General features: G+C 41.0%; 1 protein-coding gene across 1 annotated transcript in view; it reads left to right on the top strand.

Annotated features, from left to right (window-relative positions):
• Nucleotides 1-21342, top strand: part of COL19A1 (collagen type XIX alpha 1 chain) — a 294427-nt gene that overhangs the window by 22385 nt on the left and 250700 nt on the right. The window contains exons 3-4 of the mRNA XM_089530985.1: nucleotides 11922-11996; nucleotides 12491-12590. Coding sequence (XP_089387111.1) covers nucleotides 11922-11996; nucleotides 12491-12590 — 175 coding nt within the window. The remainder of the gene's footprint in view (nucleotides 1-11921; nucleotides 11997-12490; nucleotides 12591-21342) is intronic.

Raw genomic sequence — 21342 nt, 5'->3', positions numbered from 1 at the left:
AGTTAATCACATATGAAAAACCACCAAACATGAATCTTGGTTGTGAATTCAGCAACTTCTGAAGTAGCCCAGTATTTTCCTATGCTGACCGTAAACTCCCTCTGACCGTGGTCTTGTCTGTGGTTTCAGAAACTTTAAAGGGGAAGGAGGAAGTGCAGAGGTTACCAGATAGGCCCCTAGATAGTCTCTGTGTGGTATAGTGGCAGTGAGGTATAGCAGCTTACTGTAATTTTCCTTTCAAGACAGCTCTCTTTAGATTCTCCCAAGGGAGAGGATTTTCTTCCTACTGGGGATGATGGTAAGTTTTGCACATTTCCCTGTGAGTCTTCACATTTTAGGACTTTAAAGAGGAAATTTCGTTGCACAAAACACTATTTTGTGCATAAATGAAAAGTTCACACGTGTTAAATCTTGTGGTGGCCGACTACTGTTTAAAGGGGTGTCTTTGTGTTACTTTGCCTGCTTTCATTGAGTATAAGAATATTCACAACTTTTCTTTACATCCTTATCATCCATATGTAACAGCCTGGGTGTTAAGATCTTTGTGGGAGGTTCTTCTCTTGATCTAGGCATGATTGCCGGCATGTTTGTTATCAATACAAGGAAGGCTTGGTGACATTCTTACTACACAAGTGTATAGCATCATTATTCTACTTTAACTGCCATGTTTTAATGCTAAGGAATCCTGGTGCTTTGATGTTTGGTCAGAGGCACTAGAGGAGCTATCTGACAATCCTTTATGCCCTTCCCTAAGCTGCCAGTCCCAGGATAACATAGGATGGAACCATAACAAGTAAAGTGGAATAATAGTGCTATAACTGTGTAGTGTAAATGAGCTCCAAGTCAGACCCTTCTGTTGCCCTTCCACTGCCAGGCAAAGACATTTGTTATTGGCTTTACCTTTTAAGCTAAATTGTTTCTGAATAAGGTTTCAAATAGCTGATTCTCTCATTAGCACTGTGCTTTTAATTGCTCTTTTGTTGTTGTTGTGTGCTTTCAGGTTGTTTCTAAAGCAAACCTATCATGAGTTTTTGCTGGCTTGATTTGTTGAAAGGCGGTTTGCCACTGCCTTCCCTTTAGGCTGAGAGCATGTGACTCACCCAGTGGGTTTCATGACCAAGTGGGAAACCAAACCCTGACCTCCAGAGTCAGAGTCCAATACTCAGAACACTATGCCACACTGAACCTCAATTGCTCTTTTAACCCATTGCTATTTTTTAATTGGATTTGTTTTAATTTTATTGTTAGCTGCTTTGGGTGCCATTTTAGGGAAGAAAAGTGGGTTATAATTTTAATAAATAAATAAATTTAAAAATCAGCCTCAAAGAAGGCCATGATGCAGAAGGCAGAGAGTTATCTGATGGATATTTAACAACAGCTGAACTGATACATGGATAAAAGAAGTGATAGTTGCATTATCTCTCTAGTTCACTGGCAGTTTTAATTGTCAGTGCAAGGATATTTGATCTTTAACAAAGAAGGTTTTTCACTGCTTCAGATGCTATTGGAATACAACTCCAATCCATCGTAGCCAGGATTGATGCAACTTGAGTCCAACAAGGATGAGCAAAACTTCCTCATCCTGGTCTTAGAAGGGGTTTACATAGAGCATTAAGAGGAAATTCCTTAAATAAATAGAATCACATACTTTTTTTGCTCGATAACAAGAAGAAAGAATGGCCTAAGGGACTGGCAGCTTTTTAAAAAGAAACTTAAATACATCCCTGGAACAGTGAAAAGACTTTTCTAATTCTGCATTTCCTCTTCATAAAGATTGGGTCATGTCTGAAAAGTGCTTCTTATTATTGTGTGAACACTATTAGAAGAAGTATGAATATTTATTTTCACCCTGAGCCTATAGTCAATATCTGGGATACGCTTTGGTTTGACATTACTTTATTACTTAATATGGGCTATAATGTAACTGTATAAATCATAGTAATTTTGCTCAGTTTTGCATATTTTTAGGTGTAGCAGTCTGCATTAAACCTGTTCATAAGTAATGAATGCTTTATTTAAGTGACTCCTTTTAGCTGTAAAAATTAGTGATTACTTGCAATTAGTAATGTATATTACTGTTTTACTGGGTGGACTGTTTTGCATGGTTGCCAAAAAAGCGATACATTTATGGGGAGAAATATTGCACTGAAATAACTTGCACTGTTTCAGCAATACGTAATGAACAAGGAGCATGTGATACAGTATTTTCTGTGCAGTTCCGTGGGTTTGAAACTCCTTAAATGCATTCCCAGCCTACTTTCATGGTATGCCTTCTCCCTTTGCAGCTTATGACACTTTGGAAAGCCCCTGCTTACTTGTTTCTGGAAATCTGTCTTAGAGGTTTCACATTTTAAATTCAATACAGGTTCCATCTGCACTAAATGAGTAGGCTAGTAGTTGACTCAAATGCCTAACACATGGTCACTCCTTCAAGCAATATCTTGGGCACTGAAAATTGCTGCCTGTATGTAATTTCAGCCAGTATGGGTTGGCCCATGTTCAGACAAAACAAGGAATTTGTCTGCTGAATTAAAATATATTGGGTTAGTGTAATTCCAGCCGTAAGTCACACTAAACCTATTGAAATCAATGGGTCTAAATATGACGAAACCTGAATCCAATCCATGGCTTCTTAAGCATTTCTTCCTATGCCTTGAGCCTCTTATTTTTCTCACAGGAACAGAATTATATGTGAAAGCAAAGATGATGCAGCTGAAGACATTTCATTATCCCCCAAATGCATTTGTAGTTTTGGAAATCACAATCACTGAGACTGTGGCTGTTACATCAAAGTTGCATATGTGATGCAACAATGTGTTGAAAATGGGGAGAGCGGGAATGCTGTTGTGCAGCCTTGAGGGAAACAGAAGCATGAACTAACACTAAAAAGAAATATATAGGCAGGTGTTGTACATCTTTACTTGGAAGCAAATTTACTCTGGTTGCATCTGCACTGCAGTTTCACACTACTTTAACTGCCATTACTTAATGCTATGGATTTTGGGGAATTGTAGTTTGTTGTGGGAGCTCTCTGACAGAGAAGATTAAATCTTTCACAAAACTACAGTTCCCAGAATTTCATAGTATGGAGCTATGGCAGTTAAAGTGATGCCAAATTTAATTATTTCTGCAGTGCAGATGAATCCTCTGTTCAATCAGGCTTTCTGTGCTTCCATAAAATGTGCTTATGAGTCTGACCCCCTAAAGATTTGGGTAGGTATTCAGGATAAGTGTCCCCAGCTTGGACTTGTGTTCTCGTTCAAATAGAATATTAGAATTAAGGTCTTTGAAGATTAGTATGTAGAGGATTTAGATAGGAATGTTTTATTCTGGTAGAACTTTGATAATTAGATTCATGAAATCCTTCCATGTACAGTATCATATTTTATTCAGTTAATCATTTAACAAAGTCAGTTCATACTGGACTCTGGGCATCATATAACAAATGAAGGAACATAGCTTATTTGATGGGGAAGTGGTAACATATTTTTTAAGCAATCACTTCAGTAAAGCTGATTAACTTGCAGAAGTCTTTGAAGAATAACATTTATGATCTCATTATTTAACTTTGTTCCAAAATCACTGTCCTCAGAGCAAATAACATTTGTCCTTTGACTTGGTAATCATAGGATTATCTTCATGCTTTTGCATAAGTTTAACATTTTGGCAAATTACAATTTTAATAATAAAATGTACATTTAACACAAATATAAACATGGTCACAAACAAAAGCTACAATACAATCTTTTATTATATTTTAAATGGAAAAATATTAAATTTTTTTCACACAGAATTAAATGCCTCCTAATCCTTTTGATTTTAGTAGGAAAGTAAAATCTCTACTTAACTATCCTCTACTAGAACAAAAAGTTTCAACATTTGTTTGGTTCATGATGTTATTATTTGTGCAGGTAAATTATGTGAATTACAACCAATTTTTCATGAATGAACTTCCACTCATGTAATGGGACTTCCCCATGCTTTCTTCCATCCTTCACCTCCATGTGCCTCTTACCACTTCTCTGGTACGCCACACCAACCATCCAGAACAGATTTGAAGGAGCATGGGGGCTCTAGGGTCTTGTCTGCACAGGCCCAAAAGCTCATTTCCCCTTCCCCCATTCTGGTGTTATCCTATTTGGATAATGTATATCCCAAACCTTGGTCCTTGTGCAAGCAACCTGGACAATGACTGGCATATTCTGCACCAGAGCTGGGGTAAAAAGCCTTAAACCACATTTTAAAAACTTACCTTTTGCTCCGGATCTTCTAGGAAGATCCAGAGTCCTCCATTCTTGCATCACAGTGACTGTTTGCATGGGCATCCCGCTGAGCTGCCTGGTGCATCCACCAACACCACAGATAACTCATTCTGTCAGAGCAACGCACTACTTGTGACCCTTCTCTGCTGGGCTCTACGGTGCTGCCAGCACCTATAACTGTGTAAGGTGCTGAAGAAATACTCAGAGACTCCAAATACAGAGTTTTACTACATACAGCACTATATACGTGACAACAGTTCTCCAATCTACCATCCACTAATAACAATAACACATACTGTCTGTCATGCCTCCAGAGCATCTTTGATGCTCTTGAGACATATATTTAGTTAAGATTATATTGGCGCGTTACAGACCTCCGGATTGCGACGGTCTGGCTCTGCCTCCGCTTTCAACATCTGGGAGCCGCAGTAGCCAAACTGCGCGGCTCCCGGATGCTCCGAGGAAGGAACGCGGAAATCGCGCTCCTTCCTGGGCCCTGGAAGAGACGCTGTGAGGCGCTAGTAACGCACTCGCGGCATCACTTCTGGGGTGCGACGTGCGACGCACAGTGTCCGCTACGTCAATATGGCGGTGGCCGTGTGGAATGGCCGCCGCCATTTGTCATGGACTCTGTCCGTGATAGGGTTAGGGGCGTCTGGAAGAGATGCCCCTTTTTCAAACTGGGACATCCTCAGGACGTCCCTAATGGCGATCTGTAACCCGCCATTAGCTTTTCTATGTATTAGTTTAGAAGGGGAAATGGAGATCTATAGCTTTAAGAAAGACAAGGATTATGGGAAATCCCAGGGTCTTAAACTGTCTCCCTCTAGCTAGTTTCAGTTGTGTAGTAAGATTTCACCCAAGTCAGACCTGGAGACAGTATTTTCCTTTGACAAAGATAAGTCCACAAAAGAAGAAAGATAGTCCTCAGAAGAAGAAAGAAAGTCCACAGAAGAAGAAAGCTAGAACCCACCAAGAAGAGAGAACAAGGTATTTAGGAAGGACTATTGAGAAAAAGGAGATCAGTTTTATGTTTTGTGTTTATAACCAGTAAAGCTTTTGAAAACTTAAGCAATTTGTGGACAAGTTCTGGCTGTGTTCCCAAGAGCCAGAGGCCTTACTACACCCAAAGCCCATAGCATCGCTCTTGGGACAAACACTGTCCATAGGTCACACCAATATTTATACGTATTGTCCATGGCATGATCTCTTCACACAGGTGTCTGCAGTTGTCCACTGGCATCAGCCTCTTGCATCATGACTGTTCAGTCATCCTGGGTGTGTTTTCCAAGTGGCAGGACAATGACACTCACATCAGTCACTATGGTGCAACCTTTCCAGGTGTTGCTTCATCCAACCTCCTCAACCACCTGCTATATTATATCCTGTGAAATTCTAGTCCTGGTAAAGTACATCACTGACCCGTTCTGAAGTCAGAATGAGGTTTCCAGCATGTGATTGCCCCTGGCACCTCGGTCTGATCTCAGAAGTGAGTGACCCATGGTGGCAGTGGAGACACCAAGCAGCATGCCCATACACACCCCTTGGCAGTGCAGCAACAGAGGGCCAGGTAATGGGTAGAGATTGGGACAGCTATGAGACCAGGATACACCAGGCTGCCCATGGAGTATCCTGGCACGTACAGACAGGGACTACAGGAATGGGAAAACCAATATTTCAGTGGTTTCTAAGCCACAGGAAGATGGCCAGCATTGGGTGTGGCCCCACTTTCTCACTTTCTCTAATTGACTCATGTTGTAGTTCAACTTCTCATTGCAATATTAAGAAAACACCCCAGATATTATCATTTAATCCAGAGGTGAGCCACTGTCACTGGACTGGAAGCCACTCTTTAGGTTGGCCAAATGCTTAAGGGCTGCACTGTTCTATTTTTATTTCTTTTGATTTGCTTTCAGGATTTTTCTTTTAATTAAACTTAATAATATATAAACATTATCTGCATAGCTGCAAAACTGATTAAAAATTTAAAAATTAAAAATGCTTCACTCGTATCCTAAAGTATCCTTCTTCAGACCCTTCACAGTACAAGGCTCCTGTTCCAGGTGTACTCAAACCCCACTTATTGTTACCTCTCATATTTTTACTAGGGTGTCCCCAGTGCAGTAGCTTCTGTATCCTTTTGTGACTTTTGAAGCATGGAGGAGGACTCAAATTTGTAATTTGGGAAAAATACATTAAAAAGGAAGAAAGAAACTCCAAACACCTAACTATCAAGTGATTCCCGGGACCTATGACATGTTGTGAGTAGATGAGCCACAGAGAATATAGCTGAAACTGCAAACTGGAAGAAAGAAAAGGCAAAACTGGGGGATTTGCCCTTCTTGAATCCATAGCTGTTTCATAGAGTCATAGGACCTTACTGCACAGGGGTTCCCTTGAATGGAATGAGAATGGAACGGAAGGGGCCAGGAACGAGTGGGGGATTTATTTTACTGCACACAGAAGTCCCTCACTCGTTCCGTTCCCTTCCCAGCCCCTTCTGTTCCGTTCTCATTCCATTCTGGGGAGCCTATGCGGTTAGGTCCATAGAATCATAGAGACCACAAGGGTCACCCAGTCATGCAGGAACTCTCAATCAAAACATATCCACAGATGACCACCCATCCTCTGTTTAAAGACTTCCAAGGAGGGAGACTCCACCACACTCTGAGAGTGTGTTACACTATCGAACAGCCCTTACTGTCAGAAGTTCCTCCTAATGTTGAGGTGGAATCTCTTTGTGTACATTCATTGTTCTGGGTCCTGTTCTCTGGAGCAGCAGAAAACAAGCTTGTTCCCTTTATAGTATACTGGTGTAGAGATAGGGGTCTGGAAGAAGTGTCTTGAGAACTTAAATTCTGTCATCCCCAGGCTGCATGAGGTGGTTTCAGGAGAGGGAGCAGGAAAAACAAAGAAAATTTATCCAGTTTCTACTCTCCAGATTCCCATTGCACTTGTCTCTTATACTGCAGGACCTACATGGGCCCCTCGTTCCCATTACGAAAGGGGGCAAACGGACTCGGTTTTGTTTTACCCATGTTCTCGTTCCCACTGAAATTTTCTCGGTTGTAATTTGAAGCGGACATTTTTGCTCCTTGTTCCCATTGCCCTTCCGGAACCTCTTTTTTTTAAAAGCAGCTGTCAATCAAGCGTCTAAGTGCTTGACGTCACAGCCAATCAAGCTCTTAGGCGCTTTTCCCTTCTGGGAAAGGGAAAAGGGAGCTTCTCTTCCCCCCATGTCCCTTTGCCTCCCTGGCTGTCTTGTGTCTTCCCAGACTCTCTCTGGGAAAGGGGAAAGGGAGCCTCCATCCCCCAAGTTCCTTTGCTTCCCCCATTGCTCCCTGGGCTGTTGGGGGGCAATCGAGCAGGCATGTTAAAAAAAAAAGAAAAATAATAGTTTAAAATGGTGTTCAATAGGTCTCCTCATACGTCGATCTATGCATGTGGAGCACAGGGGAGGTTGCAGGGGGGCGTAATGTGTTTACCGTATTTGGAGGTCAGTGTAGCAATTTGCTATGTTTGGACACCCGACAGAGCGCCTAAGCAATCGGCAGCTTAATTTTTAAAAAAATAAATTTGTCTACACATGTGATTGCCTTACCCTGCTTCCCATTCCACCGGGGGAAAGGCTACGCAAACGGGAGAAAATGGTGCCAGCAATGCAGGAAAGAGAACAAGCGGGTGACACCCCCAGGCCAGCCCCTTGATCACTGCTCCTCCCATTCCCAAGTTCCCGAATCAGACACCCTTGTTGTTCTCATTCATTTGCCCCAAATCAGACTCAGGAGGCACAGGGAAAACCTCTAAAAATGTGCACCCTTTTAAAACCGGTTTATTCACCACTGTTTCAGGTTTTCCAAGGAAAAATCGAATACATGGGGATCAGATCTGAATTCCAGTGGGAACGAAATCAGTGCAATGAGGATCAAATGAACACTCAAATGGGAACGATGCACCCATAATTCGATTCTTGATGCCCGTTATAAGCCAGTGGGAATGGGGCCTTAGAGTCAAAGTGCACATGATGATAAATATGTATTTGCCTCAAGTGTGTAGGTCTTTAAAATGCAAATTACATCAACTGGGGGAGCTACTAATGAGTAGAATCAGAATATATACAGTGGGCCCTTGGTATCCACTGGGGTTTGGTTCCAAGACCCCTCCCCCCAAAGGATACCCAAATCCGTGGATGTTCAAGTCCCATGAAATACAATGACATTGTAAAATACTGGTAAAATGCAAAGATATAGCTGTGTTAGTCTGTATAATCAGTATGTAGAGAGATCTTGTAGCACCTTTGAGACTAACTGAAATAAAGATGTTGGCAGCATGAGCTTTTGTAGACTTCAGTCTACTTCATCGGATGCATATGGTGGAGTCAAAACCAGGGACAGACATATATATGCCATTGGTATGTAGGAATGTCAATTCAAATTCAAAATCCTTTGTATAATTTTTTATTTCAATTAGTTTCAAAGGTGCTACAAGATCTCTTTACATAGTAAAATAGTGTTCTTTATATAAAATGGAAAAATCAAGGTTTACTTTTTGGAATTTACAGTCCACCCACTCCATACGTGGGGGATCCGTTCTGGAACCCCTCCATGTATGGGGAAAAGAGCGTATGCTCAAGCCCCATAGAAAATAATGGGGCGCATGCTTGTGGTGCGGCACGGGGCGCGGGTATGTGCTTCATTACTTCTGCTGGAGCTTGCCTTCTGCATAAGTCCAAAGCCGCAGAAGGCAAGCCTGCCTATAGGGAGGGCCGACTGTATATTATTTTAAAATATATTTTCAAGCCATGGATGCTTGAACCCGTGGATATGGAAGGCTGACTGTATAGAAGGAGAGTTTTACTCATTCCTCCCTTGCTGTGATCCATGTGCCGGGGGGGGGGGAATCCCTCCTCTGAATACTGTATAGTAATTTCCTTGTTGGTGTGAGGGAGGATATTCCATTGGCACCACTGGAAGTCTTGTGGCCATCACCATAGGTTTTCCCAATATACTATTTTCCTCACTTCGCACTTTGAATTCCCAGTGCATTATTGGGAAATGCTTAGTATTGTTCTCTGCCTAGCAAAATTTTTAAAACAAAAGGATGAAGGAACTGAGAACTTGCCTGAACTATGGTATCAATACAACATTTGTTAAAGAAAAAAAATGAACAGATAACAAAAGGAGGTCCAGATGAGGAAAGCGGGGGGGGGGGATATGAACAAGCATCCCATTTGAAGTTTCAGCAAACCAAACCAGTTTTTGTTTTATTTTGTTTTGTTTTGCTGTTGTTTTTACTTTTGTAGAATTGGAAACACAAAGATCCACCTCACAGGTTGCCAAACATATTTCCAAATTAAAAGGTTGTAAATCCCTATACTGACCTCTTCTCTGTTCCTGGACAAACTCCCCATTCTTATTTATTTTTATGTCAGTTAACAACCATATTCCAACTAACATGGTTTATCCTAACCTTCAAAGACCCCTACCTCTCAGCATTGCCATGATCCTCCTGTCTCTTTGCTCTCAGACATGGATAGATCACTGCCTAAGATTTCCAGCTCTACACTCACTTTCAAAAAACCTCTTTCAAAGAATTCTCCCTCTTCTCTCTTGTTGCTCCTTGCTCCCGACCTTCTGGAGAAGCTTCATAGTTCTACCTTTTCCTTCATATCTTTCCTCCAATCCCACTTTTTCTGAGAAGCCTTTAGCACAACGCTTGGTTGTCATCTCCCATTAAAACTAATCCTACATTCATGGAACTGAATTGAATTTATTACATCTTCTTCCATTTACTGTGATCCTCCCCTTATTTTAAGGGTTAAACTGTAAACTCTCCAGGGCAGAATTCTATTGTCTGTTTATTAGTCTCTAAATTAACAAAACCTATTAATGATACTCTAAAGAACAGCAGCATTGCATTTGAATATGTACTCGTCCCTCTGCATTTGCTGGGGTTAGGGGCACAGGATTCCTGTGAAGGTGAACCCCCCCTCCAAATAACAAGAACACTATATTTTTACCTGAGAGGACACCTCTCTAGGAATCTCTAAGTCCTCCAGTGCAACTCTGTGGTCAACATCTGCCAGACATTAACCATAGAATTGCCCTGGAGAGCTAGAAATGCCTAATGGACTGTTCTCTCTAGGAATCCTTAGGTCTTTCAGTGTGACTCTTGATTAAAGTTGACCATAAACTTGTGCTGGAGGACCTAGATATTCCTAGAAAGAACATATTAATAAAATCAATGAATAAACAAATCCGCAAAATACAAAGCTGCAAATATGGAGGGATGAGTGTATAATTTTTTCGAACAGATACTAATACTAATATTAGTTTTGTTGTTGTAAATCATCATGAGGTTGCCAAATCTCAGTGCCTGGCCCCGAGTTTCCAGTTTTCATTGGTCATCTGCAGGCATAAGATGAGGTGCAAATTCTCTAGGTTTGGTGGGCTCAGCTCTTGGCAGGAGGAAAGGGCCATGGAAATCTCCATTTCAAGTAACAGAGCAGCATGTTGCTACAGTTTGCAAAGTACAGATGATTTCTTGTTGCTCCTTGCAAAGGCTCTCCAAGAGGTCTAAATATTTACTTAGGCCTTGTGTACATGAGTGTTTTACCCCAAGTTCCACCTGGGCTCTTTACAGCCTATTTACATGATGCATAGCCAAAACCCCAATCAGTCCAGTCTGTCTTCTTGACGCCCGCACCCAATTCAGGGTTTCCTCCCTCTAACCAGCATTTTAAAAACTCACCTTTTGCTATGGGATTGGGGGTGGGGGGGAAGGGGGTTAGTGATAACAGGCAGTTACCTTTTCACTTGCCATCCCCATTCATCACTTGGTGCCACTGCTGTAAGTGTGAGTTGCTCTGAGGTCGGAACAAGGCACTCAGCATCGATACCATGGCTGGATGCCTCACTGATCTCAGCAGTGGCAGTGGGTGATAAACAGGGGCTGCATGGGAAGGTAGCCATCCATCATTGCTGGGGGAAGAGAGCAAGGTATAGGGTGAATTTGGGGAGTAATTTAATGCCAGAATATTCTGGAGGCAGCCCGGAGTATTTTGGCAAGTGTAGATGAGCCTATAGTTAGCTTCCTCCTTCCCTCCCTGTTATTGGGGTACCACTCTGCATCCATCTTCTGGCTAGTGTAGGCTAGGGTGGATTAAATGTTCTATATTGTTGTTGTGTGCCTTCAAGTCATTTTTGACTTATGGCCACCCTAAGGCGAACCTATTATGAGGTTTTCGTGGCAAGTTTCTGTAGAAGGGGTTTACCATTGCCATCCTCTGAGCCTGAGCGTGTGTGACTTAACCAAGGTCACCCAATGGGTTTCTATGCAACTCTATGATTCTATGACTGGGGAATCAGACTCTGAAAATAATCCCCTAAAGGTAACAGCCCATTTAGCAAAATTCTCCTTCTGAATTTACAATATTCTCTCTCTCTCTCTCTCTTTCTGTATGAGTATGTGTTTGATTGACAAGCTATGATTAGTAATGCCTAACACATAACGATAACACCAAGGCCCATGTCTAGGTCACAGTTTTTGGCCTGGAAACTTCAGGATCTTTGGGACACTTATGAACTGGCAAGCCTAGAACTTGTGGCATAGCCTGTTAATTTATTTTACAAGTTTAGAATATTTTATATTCTTTTGTAGCTACTACATGCCCTATATTGAAAACAGATGGACCTCAGTCTGGCCATGTCTACAATGAGAAATTGGATGCATCAGGTAGGTTTTCCATATATAAAATGGCATAGAATCCAAAATGAACTGGACATGTAGTTGAGATTTTGAAAATGAACCAGTGCCCTTCTTTTTTTTAGAAAGCCCCTGTCAGTAATGCAGAACATTTTATTTCAGAGTGGCATAGCTAATACACTTGCATCCATCTTTTAATTTTCCATTCATGCTTATCATAATTAACATAAAATTAGCATTCATTTCTAGAGAGGAGCACTTTCATTCTCATTCATTCAGATTGCAAAAGGAAGTAGGGTGTGCATTCTTCAGAGGTTGCCAAGTCAAGAGCTGAGAGAATTTGATAATACAAGGAAAATGAGATCTGGACATTTCTGTGACCAAAACCAAGGGATCTGAAATAGCTTTTCAGTTGTTAGTCTAGCAAAACAAGCAAGCTTATGGCACAAATCAATGATTTCATCCATCCTTGTTAAACTGCATTAAATGAACAATAAATGATATCTTTCTGTCATGTTTTTCAGGTTTTGATTTAGCAGAAAGCTTTTCTTTGAGGCAGATTTCATGTGGATCTGGAAAAACCTGTTTTAAGTTGGGAAATGCACCTCTTATCAGAGACTCTCAGTAAGTAATATATAATTTCTTGTTAAGACTATCTGGAATGCTTTTTAATACTCATTCCTTTCCCCACTATCCTCATTATTTGATATTTCTCTGTCTCTTTGTGTGTGTGTTGATCAGTTTACTTTTCTGCAGATTTTCATTTGTTTCATTTGCAATCTTCAAAGAATTTTTTTCTCCAAACAGTCATATGGGTGTCATCTGATTCATGAAATAAAGGTAATTAGATCAAAGAACTGAAAGATGCCAAGAAAAAATCAAAATTAAATTGTGATGGAAGTGAAATGGCTTTATCTGCAAAGTGGCTGCAGTATCTTAAAATTCAACCACATTTTAAAGACAATCTTTGAAAGAATCTTTTATTTTTTTAAATTCTTTAATGCCAGGTAGAAGGATCCACATGTGAAAAAGAGGATTATTTCATATCTGCAGAAAATTCCTATGATTTAATTAAAAATATGAGTTTCAGAGTTTGTTTCTCCACTGTTCATTCAGAGTTGGTTGACCAGTGTTCTTCAGGTTATTGTTTATACCAGAAGGAAAAAAAGAAATTGGAATATTTACCAAATGTTTTCAGTTGAGATTGTATATACCTGTTTAATTCCCTACCCAGTCTTCCTTCCCTTTGTTTTATACTTGAATATAGAACACCAATAGAACCCTGTAGCTCTGATCCTTGTGGATGTTCATACACACATCCAAATATTCTCCCCCATCTTCCAAACCTCAGAACTCCTCTTTTAAAATCCCTTACTACTGGTTTGGGGTTATGAGTGCACATTTTAAAGGAATCTGGCTTGCTTACACTATCTTTTCATTGCCCTTCTTGTTCTCTCTTCACAAGGACTTACTTTTAATTCCCAAACCACTTTTTGGAGCCTTCTTGTGGAGCTTGTGGGATGTGGTGTGGGGCTGAAAAGAACATCTCCAAAAGTAGTTGTGCCTACCTCTTATGGGTACACCTTACTGTTAGCACTGAATTGCTGCCACAGTAATTTCTTAAGTATAGATAATAAAGAAATGAACCAAGGAATTCAAATATTTGCCATTAGAACATATTTATCTCACTTGCTCAGGTTCTCTGTGTTTAATAAATCTTTTTTGCTGCCTTAATCTTTTTCTACCTTGTCAGATTATGTCGTTTTAAAAAGTGCAGCAGTCTAGCCAGATGTAACATGACTTGTATGTTCACTTAGAATATGTAAATAGACTCTTAATATACAGGGAGTAGAGAACATCAGTCTCCCCACTACAGGAAACGAAAGGGTATCTGATTAAGCTGACTTTAAAGTGTCAAGTAGCTTGGAAAGTATCCCCTTACACTTCACTCATTCAGTTATAGCAGAAGTTCTTGTAAACTATGCCATGCCACTTCTGTTGTGTGATGCCATTTTATTTTTCAATGAGACTAGTAGCTATTGATATAAATATGAGTCCTTGTCCAACGTGAATTTTGGAAAGTAAGTTTTTTAAATATATATATATGAGTGTGTGTATGTGTGTGTGTGTGTGGTTTCTAGGAGATGTTATTCCCACTCTCTTCATTGTTAGATTGCTAATTGGCTGCACAGCTTTGGTAATGTGTTGTATTTAAAGAATAGAAGGGGTACGATCCAGAAAAGTTTGAGTGGAATTTCACTTGCTTAAAGGGGCTTTCCTGGTTTAGGAAAGGAAATTATATTTTTGCAGAAACAAAACAAAACAACAATCTTAAGTAAATATATATATATATTAAAAACATAATGAAAAATAGCAAAATGGGCATAGGAAAAAAAAAAGGAAAGCAATATTGACCGTATTGTGCAATTTAAAATTGACAGTTATGTAGCCCCAGAGGTCTATTACTTTTGCCAGGTGAATGCTATATAAAAGAGAGAAACTTCTTTCATGTGGGAGTCCCCTGATTCTGAGAATGCCTCTATATTATACCTCATATGAGAATCGTGTAGGGTGTGAAGCCTTTTGGCTGGGTCCACATGGGCCAGAATACTCTGGGAGCAGCCTGGAGTACTCTAGCTATGGAATTTACCTTGCATTACCCCATTACCTGGAGCATTCCTTTGAAATACAGGGCAGTGTTTACACATGTGTTCCACTGTGGCGCCAGGCACCACCATAGCAAGTTGCTCATTCTGGGGTCAGAATGCCTTGTTCTGGTCTCAGCATGAGTGACATGCTGTGGTGGTGGCAACACTGGGCACCATAGTGAGGTGCATTGTAAAGAGCTGCTCAACATCTTGGAAGATCCAGAGCAAAATATAAGTTTAGAAAAAACATTTTAAGTGGGTGTATGGTGGGTTGGAGAGAGTCGGCATGGTTTGAGAGTTGGATTTTGATTCTGGAGACCAGGGTTCAATTCCCCACTCAGCCATGAAACTCACTAGGGCCCGTTCCGCACGAGCGGAAAGTACGTACACGGCATGTACTAGGGTTAGAAAGGGGCGTCCTTTCCGGATGCCCCTAACCCTAGTACGCGCCGAGTGCGTACAAAATGGCGGCGCCCGTTCTACATGGGCACTGCCATTTTGACGTAGTGGACGCTTAGCGTCCACACGTCTCGGCGTCATTATGATGCCACAAGGGCGCCATTGGCGCCTTGTGGCGTCATAAGGGCGCCGCAAGAAGAAGCTGCATTTTGCAGCTTCTTTTTGTTGCACAGAAGAGTCGTGCGGTTTGGCTGCTGGGGCTCCTCCGTGCAGCAAATGATGGTGCTGGCAGACCGCTGTTTTTGGGTGGTCTGTAAAGCGCCTAGGTGATCTTGGACAAGTCACATGCTCTCAGCCTCAGGGAAAGGCAATGGCAAACTTCCTCTGAACAAATCTTTCCAAGAAAACCCCATGATAAGGTCACCTCAGGGTCGCCATAAGTTGGAAACCATTTGAAGGCATAGAACAACAACAATGGCAGGTTTGGTGCTGAAGTGGCTGGACATCATTCAGACAATTTGCACCATAACCAGGGATTTGGTCATGTGCTGTCCAGACTCCCCGCCAAGAAGATGGGAATGTTTTATTTGGACCATGTGCACAACTCCTCTAAGGACAAGTGTAACATATGAGTAGCTTTGTATGGGAGAACCTGGCCCTTAAGTTATGAACCTTGGTCTTAACTTTGAATAAAACACTTGATGGAGAGCAAGTATGTGTGTACAACAGCTAGTGATTCTGGTTAAGGAGTAAAGAAAATAATGATTAACACTTGCACAAAACTTCCCCCTCTTGTGGAAGTTCCATTTTTGTCCTTGTACAAGTATCAAATCGAGTACTTTAATTCCACATAGGCAAGTCATTTCATAGACATTCCATGAGACGTTGCACAAGCTATTTCACAAGGAGTTTTGCAGAGGAAAGAAAAGCTCCCTAAGGATTCTGAACAATCATTGAAATAAGCTATTGTCACTTTTGGTAGAAGTAAGAGAACAGAGATGCAGGAAGAGAAGATGGGCAAATATCCCAAGAGTAACAGTTTATATCTCAGACGGTTTAAGGTAGATGGATATAAGATGAAGAGGTTACTGAAAACTACTTAACCCTATTACTGCTGCTCTCTCTAAAACATCTTTAACTATTTAAGTGTGGAACATTGTTGTATTTTGATAATGCTGCCCCACTGTTTAGCTTTTAGGTTAAAAGCTAATGCACATGTTGTTTTGAATAATTTCATGCAGTTTAGGATAATTTTCCCTACACCAGTAAGCACTTACTCAGCTAGTGTGGTGTAGTGGTTTGAGCATCAGACTGTGACCTTTGGAGACTTGGTTTGATTCCCCAGTTGGCTATGGAAACCCACTGGGTGACCTTGAGCAAATCACATGCTCTCAGCCCCAGAAAACTCCATGATAAGTTCAGTTTAGGGTCAGAAATGACTTGAAGGCACACAACAAGGCACTTACCCTCCAACTGTCCCCATTTCGCAGGGACATCTCTAATTAATCCTCTGCTATTCTACTGTTCAGCTGTTTTCCAAATGCCCCGGTTTCTCACTCCTCTTCCCATTTTGCCCCTTTGTCATCCGCTTATGTTCATTACTGCAAACTGAATTCAGATTACAAAGTAGTTTACACTTAGTTAACCCAGCAGAGCAGACAGGAGAGAAGAGACAGAGAGGAGGGTAGCATCTTCCCAGTAGACTCAGGCAAAAGCAAACTGTTATGATGGGAGTCTACTACAGACCCCCAAGTCAGACTGAGGAATTGGATGATGCCTTTCTAGAACAGATGACCACACACTCAGAAAGGAGAGATGTAGTAGTGATGGGCGACTTCAACTACCCTGATATTTGCTGGAAGTCAAACTCAGCAAAATCCTCAAGGTCTAGCAAATTCCTCACTTGCCTGGAAGACAATTTCATGGTCCAAAAGGTGGAAGAGGCAACAAGGGGGTCAGCTATTTTAGATCTGATCCTAACCAACAAGGATGACTTGGTTAATGGGGTGCAAGCGGTGGGATCATTAGGTGGAAGTGACCATGTTCTCCTGGAGTTTGTAATACAGTGGAAAGGAGAAGCCAGGCATAGTCAGACACGCATCCTAGACTTTAGGAGAGCGAATTTCAGTAAACTTAGAGAAGTATTGAGGGCGATTCCATGGTCAGAAATACTAAAAGATAAAGGAGTTCAGGATGGATGGGAGTTTCTCAAAAGAGAGATACTGAAGGCACAATTTCAAACAGTTCCAGTGAGAAAGAAAAACGGGAGGTGTCTCAAGAAACCAGGATGGATGACTAAGGAACTTTCAACTGAGCTAAGTTTGAAACGGAACATGTATAAGAAATGGAAAAAGGGGGAAATCACGAAAAAGGAATTCAAAGAAATAGCAGGCATGTGTAGGGGTAAAGTCAGAAAAGCTAAAGCGCAGAATGAACTCAGGCTTGCTAGAGAGGTTAAGAACAATAAAAAGGGCTTTTTTGGATATGTCCGCAGCAAAAGGAAGAAGAAGGAAACGGTAGGGTCACTGCGTGGAGAAGATGGCAAAATGCTAACAGAAGACAGAGAAAAGGCAGAATTACTCAACACCTTCTTTGCCTCAGTCTTCTCAGAAAAGGCAAAGGGTGCTCAACCTGAGGATAATGGAGCAGAGGACAGAATAGGGGAATTTCAGCACAGAATAAGTAAAGAGATAGTAGAGGAACACCTTATTAATCTAAATGAATTTAAGTCTCCGGGACCAGATGAACTCCATCCAAGGGTATTAAAACAACTGGCAAATGTAATATCGGAGCCATTGGCAATAATCTTTGAAAACTCCTGGAGAACAGGAGAGATCCCAGCTGACTGGAGGAGGGCAAACGTTGTCCCCATCTTCAAAAAGGGGAAAAAAGAGGATCCCAACAATTATCGTCCAGTTAGTCTGACATCAATACCAGGAAAGATTCTGGAGCAGATCATTAAACAGACAGTCTGTGAACATCTAGAAGGCAATGCCATAATCACAAAAAGTCAACATGGGTTTCAGAGAAACAAGTCATGCCAGACAAACCTAATCTCTTTCTTTGATAAAATTACCAGCTTGGTAGATGAAGGGAATGCTGTGGATATAGTATATCTTGATTTCAGTAAGGCCTTTGACAAGGTTTCCCATGACATTCTTGCAAACAAGCTTGTAAAATGTGGGCTAGACAAAGGAACTGTTAAATGGATCTGTAATTGGTTGACCGGCCGAACCCAAAGGGTGCTCAACAATGGCTCCTTTTCATCCTGGAGAGAAGTGACCAGTGGGGTCCCACAGGGCTCTGTCCTGGGCCCAGTGCTATTCAACATCTTTATCAATGACCTGGATGACAGAATTGGGAGCATACTTATCAAATTTGCAGATGACACCAAATTAGGGGGAATAGCTAATACCCCAGAGGACAGGATCAAGATTCAAAACGACCTGAATAGACTAGAAAGCTGGGCCAAAGCTAACAAAATGAAATTCAACACAGAGAAATGTAAGGTATTGCACTTAGGGCGGAAAAATAAAATGCACAGATATAGGATGGGTGACACCTGGCTGAATGAAAGTACATGTGAAAGAGATCTAGGAGTCCAAGTAGACCACAAGTTGAACATGAGTGAACAGTGTGATGCGGCAGCTAAAAAGGCCAATGCTATTTTAGGCTGCATCAATAGAAGTATAGTGTCTAGATCAAGAGAAGTAATAGTGCCACTGTATTCTGCTTTGGTCAGGCCCCACCTAGAATATTGTGTCCAGTTCTGGGCACCACAATTCAGAAAGGACATTGAGAAACTGGAGCGTGTCCAAAGGAGGGCGACAAAAATGGTGAAGGGTCTGGAAACCTTGCCCTATGAGGAACGACTTAGGGAGCTGGGGATGTTTAGCCTGGAGAAAAGAAGGTTAAGAGGTGATATGATAGCCCTGTTTAAATATTTGAAAGGATGTTATATTGAAGAGGGAGCAAGCTTGTTCTCTGCTGCTCCAGAGAACAGGACCCGGAACAATGGATGCAAGCTACAGGAAAAGAGATTCCACCTGAACATTAGGAGGAACTTCCTGACAGTAAGGGCTGTTCGACAGTGGAATGCACTCCCTCGGAGGCTGATAGAGTCTCCTTCCTTGGAGGTCTTTAAACAGAGGCTGGATGGCCATCTGTCGGGGATGCTTTGAATTGGATTTCCTGCATGGCAGGGGGTTGGACTGGATGGCCCTAGTGGTCTCTTCCAACTCTATGATTCTATGATTCTATGATTCTATGTTGTAGTATCTCCTAGGTAATGTGCTTCCCCATTAATGCATCTTGCCAGTTTAATCGCACTTGGATGTCGCATGTTCACATGTGGCCTGGCTTTCATCTGTAAAATGTTAGAGGCTACATAAGCATGTATTACACTAATTCTGACTGGGAACCTTGCATGTGGTTGGGGAATGTTTGTAATTCTGAAAGTCAGAATATAACTAAATTAAATAGTTAAATTAATAATACAAAATGTTGGTTGAAATATTGTTTAACGATATGATTCCCTTTAAAAAAAATATTAGAAAATTATTGGTTTCGTGTCTGTACCAGGGGTTTTCAGAATCTTCATAGAATATTAAAGAAATCCACTTCTATCATTCAGAGTTATACAATAGCCTGCATGCCTTCTCTCAATAGATGCTTGAAAACTATTTGTCCTCATTCCACTGTCAACACTATGGTTTTCAGTTCCCACACTAAATAGATTAACAGGGTATTAATCTTTGTTTATAAGTATGCTGAATTTAAAATTGTAGGTGGTCCTACATTTTTGGTAAGCCTCTTTATGACTGACCAAAAATGGGGCTGGGGTGGGAGGCAAAGCCTCAGAACGATATTTTACATGAAAACAGTTTTCTTAAAAAATAAATCTACAGTGTGGTATAACCAGCATGTTCCCATCAGAATTTTAAAAGCCCTTTAAAAAAGAAAACCTTATATTTTCCAGAATCCTCAATGAATGTCTGTGCAGGCTGAGGGATGGGGGGGATTTGTAATCCAAAAAAGTAACTTTTCCAAGTTTTGTTCTCAATGCTGCTCTTTTCAGGACACACAGAGAGGACATGAATACATATTAATAGCACTATCCTTTACATTTGTATTTAGAAGTATATTTTACAGATTTCAGTGAGATTCTGTCCCATGTGCAGCCCAAGACTGCATTTCTGTCCACTGTCTTGATTTATAATGGACAGGCCCAATGTCACCCCACTTTTCAGATGCTTTTAAAATGTCCCAGGCGGCACTGCACTGCAGAAAGAATCCAGTTTGACATCACTTTAACTCTCATGGTTCAGTGCTTTTGAATTCTGGGAACTGCTAGAAATGCACTTGGAACAGTATCCCACTGAAATCTGTAAGATATACTTCTGAATACAAATGTATAGGATAGTGCTGTTGATGTATTCATGTCCTCTCTGTATTCCTGAAGAGGGCAGCATTGAGAACAAACTTGGAAAGGTTACTTTTTTGGATTACAATCCTACCCTAATTCGTCAGCCAACACAGACATACATTGGGGATTCTGGAATTGTAGTTTGTTGTGGCACCAATGCTCTCTAACAGAGAAGTCTAATTGCACTTAGTTGACTCGGCAGGGAGCAGAGGGGGAAATCTTGCTCTTTACAGTAGACTCATGCAAAAGCACACTGCTGCACTCTCTCCTAGGACATGTGTTCTTTCTGATTAATACCTTTTTGCCAACTTGACCATAGTCTGATGTTGCTTGACTACACATGTCCCAGTTTTCATCTGTGAAATATTGGAGGAAATGAGAGTACAGCATTCAGTTGTAATCTTAAGCACATTTATTAGGAAGCCAAACTCCCAGCGTCGTGGGCAAAGTAAATATCTGTATCATTGTACTATAGGAGTATGCTACATTAATCTTCCATAACCACAAAAATGGTGGTTTAGAACCAAATTTGGACATAGGTCTGGAGGAAGTACTCTTTAGTCCCTAAATTCCTTTCCAGACTTCTAAAAGGACATGGCGTATTTGTAGGTTGAGGGAGGAAAGGAAGAGTCTCGCAAAGTCAGCCTATTTGCATGAATTGAGCTTGGCAAAATACTGAAAAGCTAAAAGCTAAATAATCAGCATAGTACCGATGACCAAGAATAAGTAACACTAATTCTTACATTGTTTTTAATAGAGCTATAACCACAAGGTAATATAAGCTTTTTTTTTAGTTTCTTCTTCTTCTTTGTCTTCTTCTTCTTCTTGGATCAATGTATGTTCCTTTAATTAAGCCCATGAAGCATAACAATAAGCATATGAAAATTTCTTGTTTCTCTCAATT

This window comes from Sceloporus occidentalis, unplaced genomic scaffold, assembly GCF_023333645.1.
Source record: "Sceloporus occidentalis isolate IW3139 unplaced genomic scaffold, rSceOcc1.0.p SCAF_6, whole genome shotgun sequence".
Lineage (NCBI taxonomy): Eukaryota > Metazoa > Chordata > Lepidosauria > Squamata > Phrynosomatidae > Sceloporus > Sceloporus occidentalis.
The sequence above is the reverse complement of the archived record's forward strand: the minus strand, read 5'-3'. Positions and strand labels throughout refer to the sequence as shown.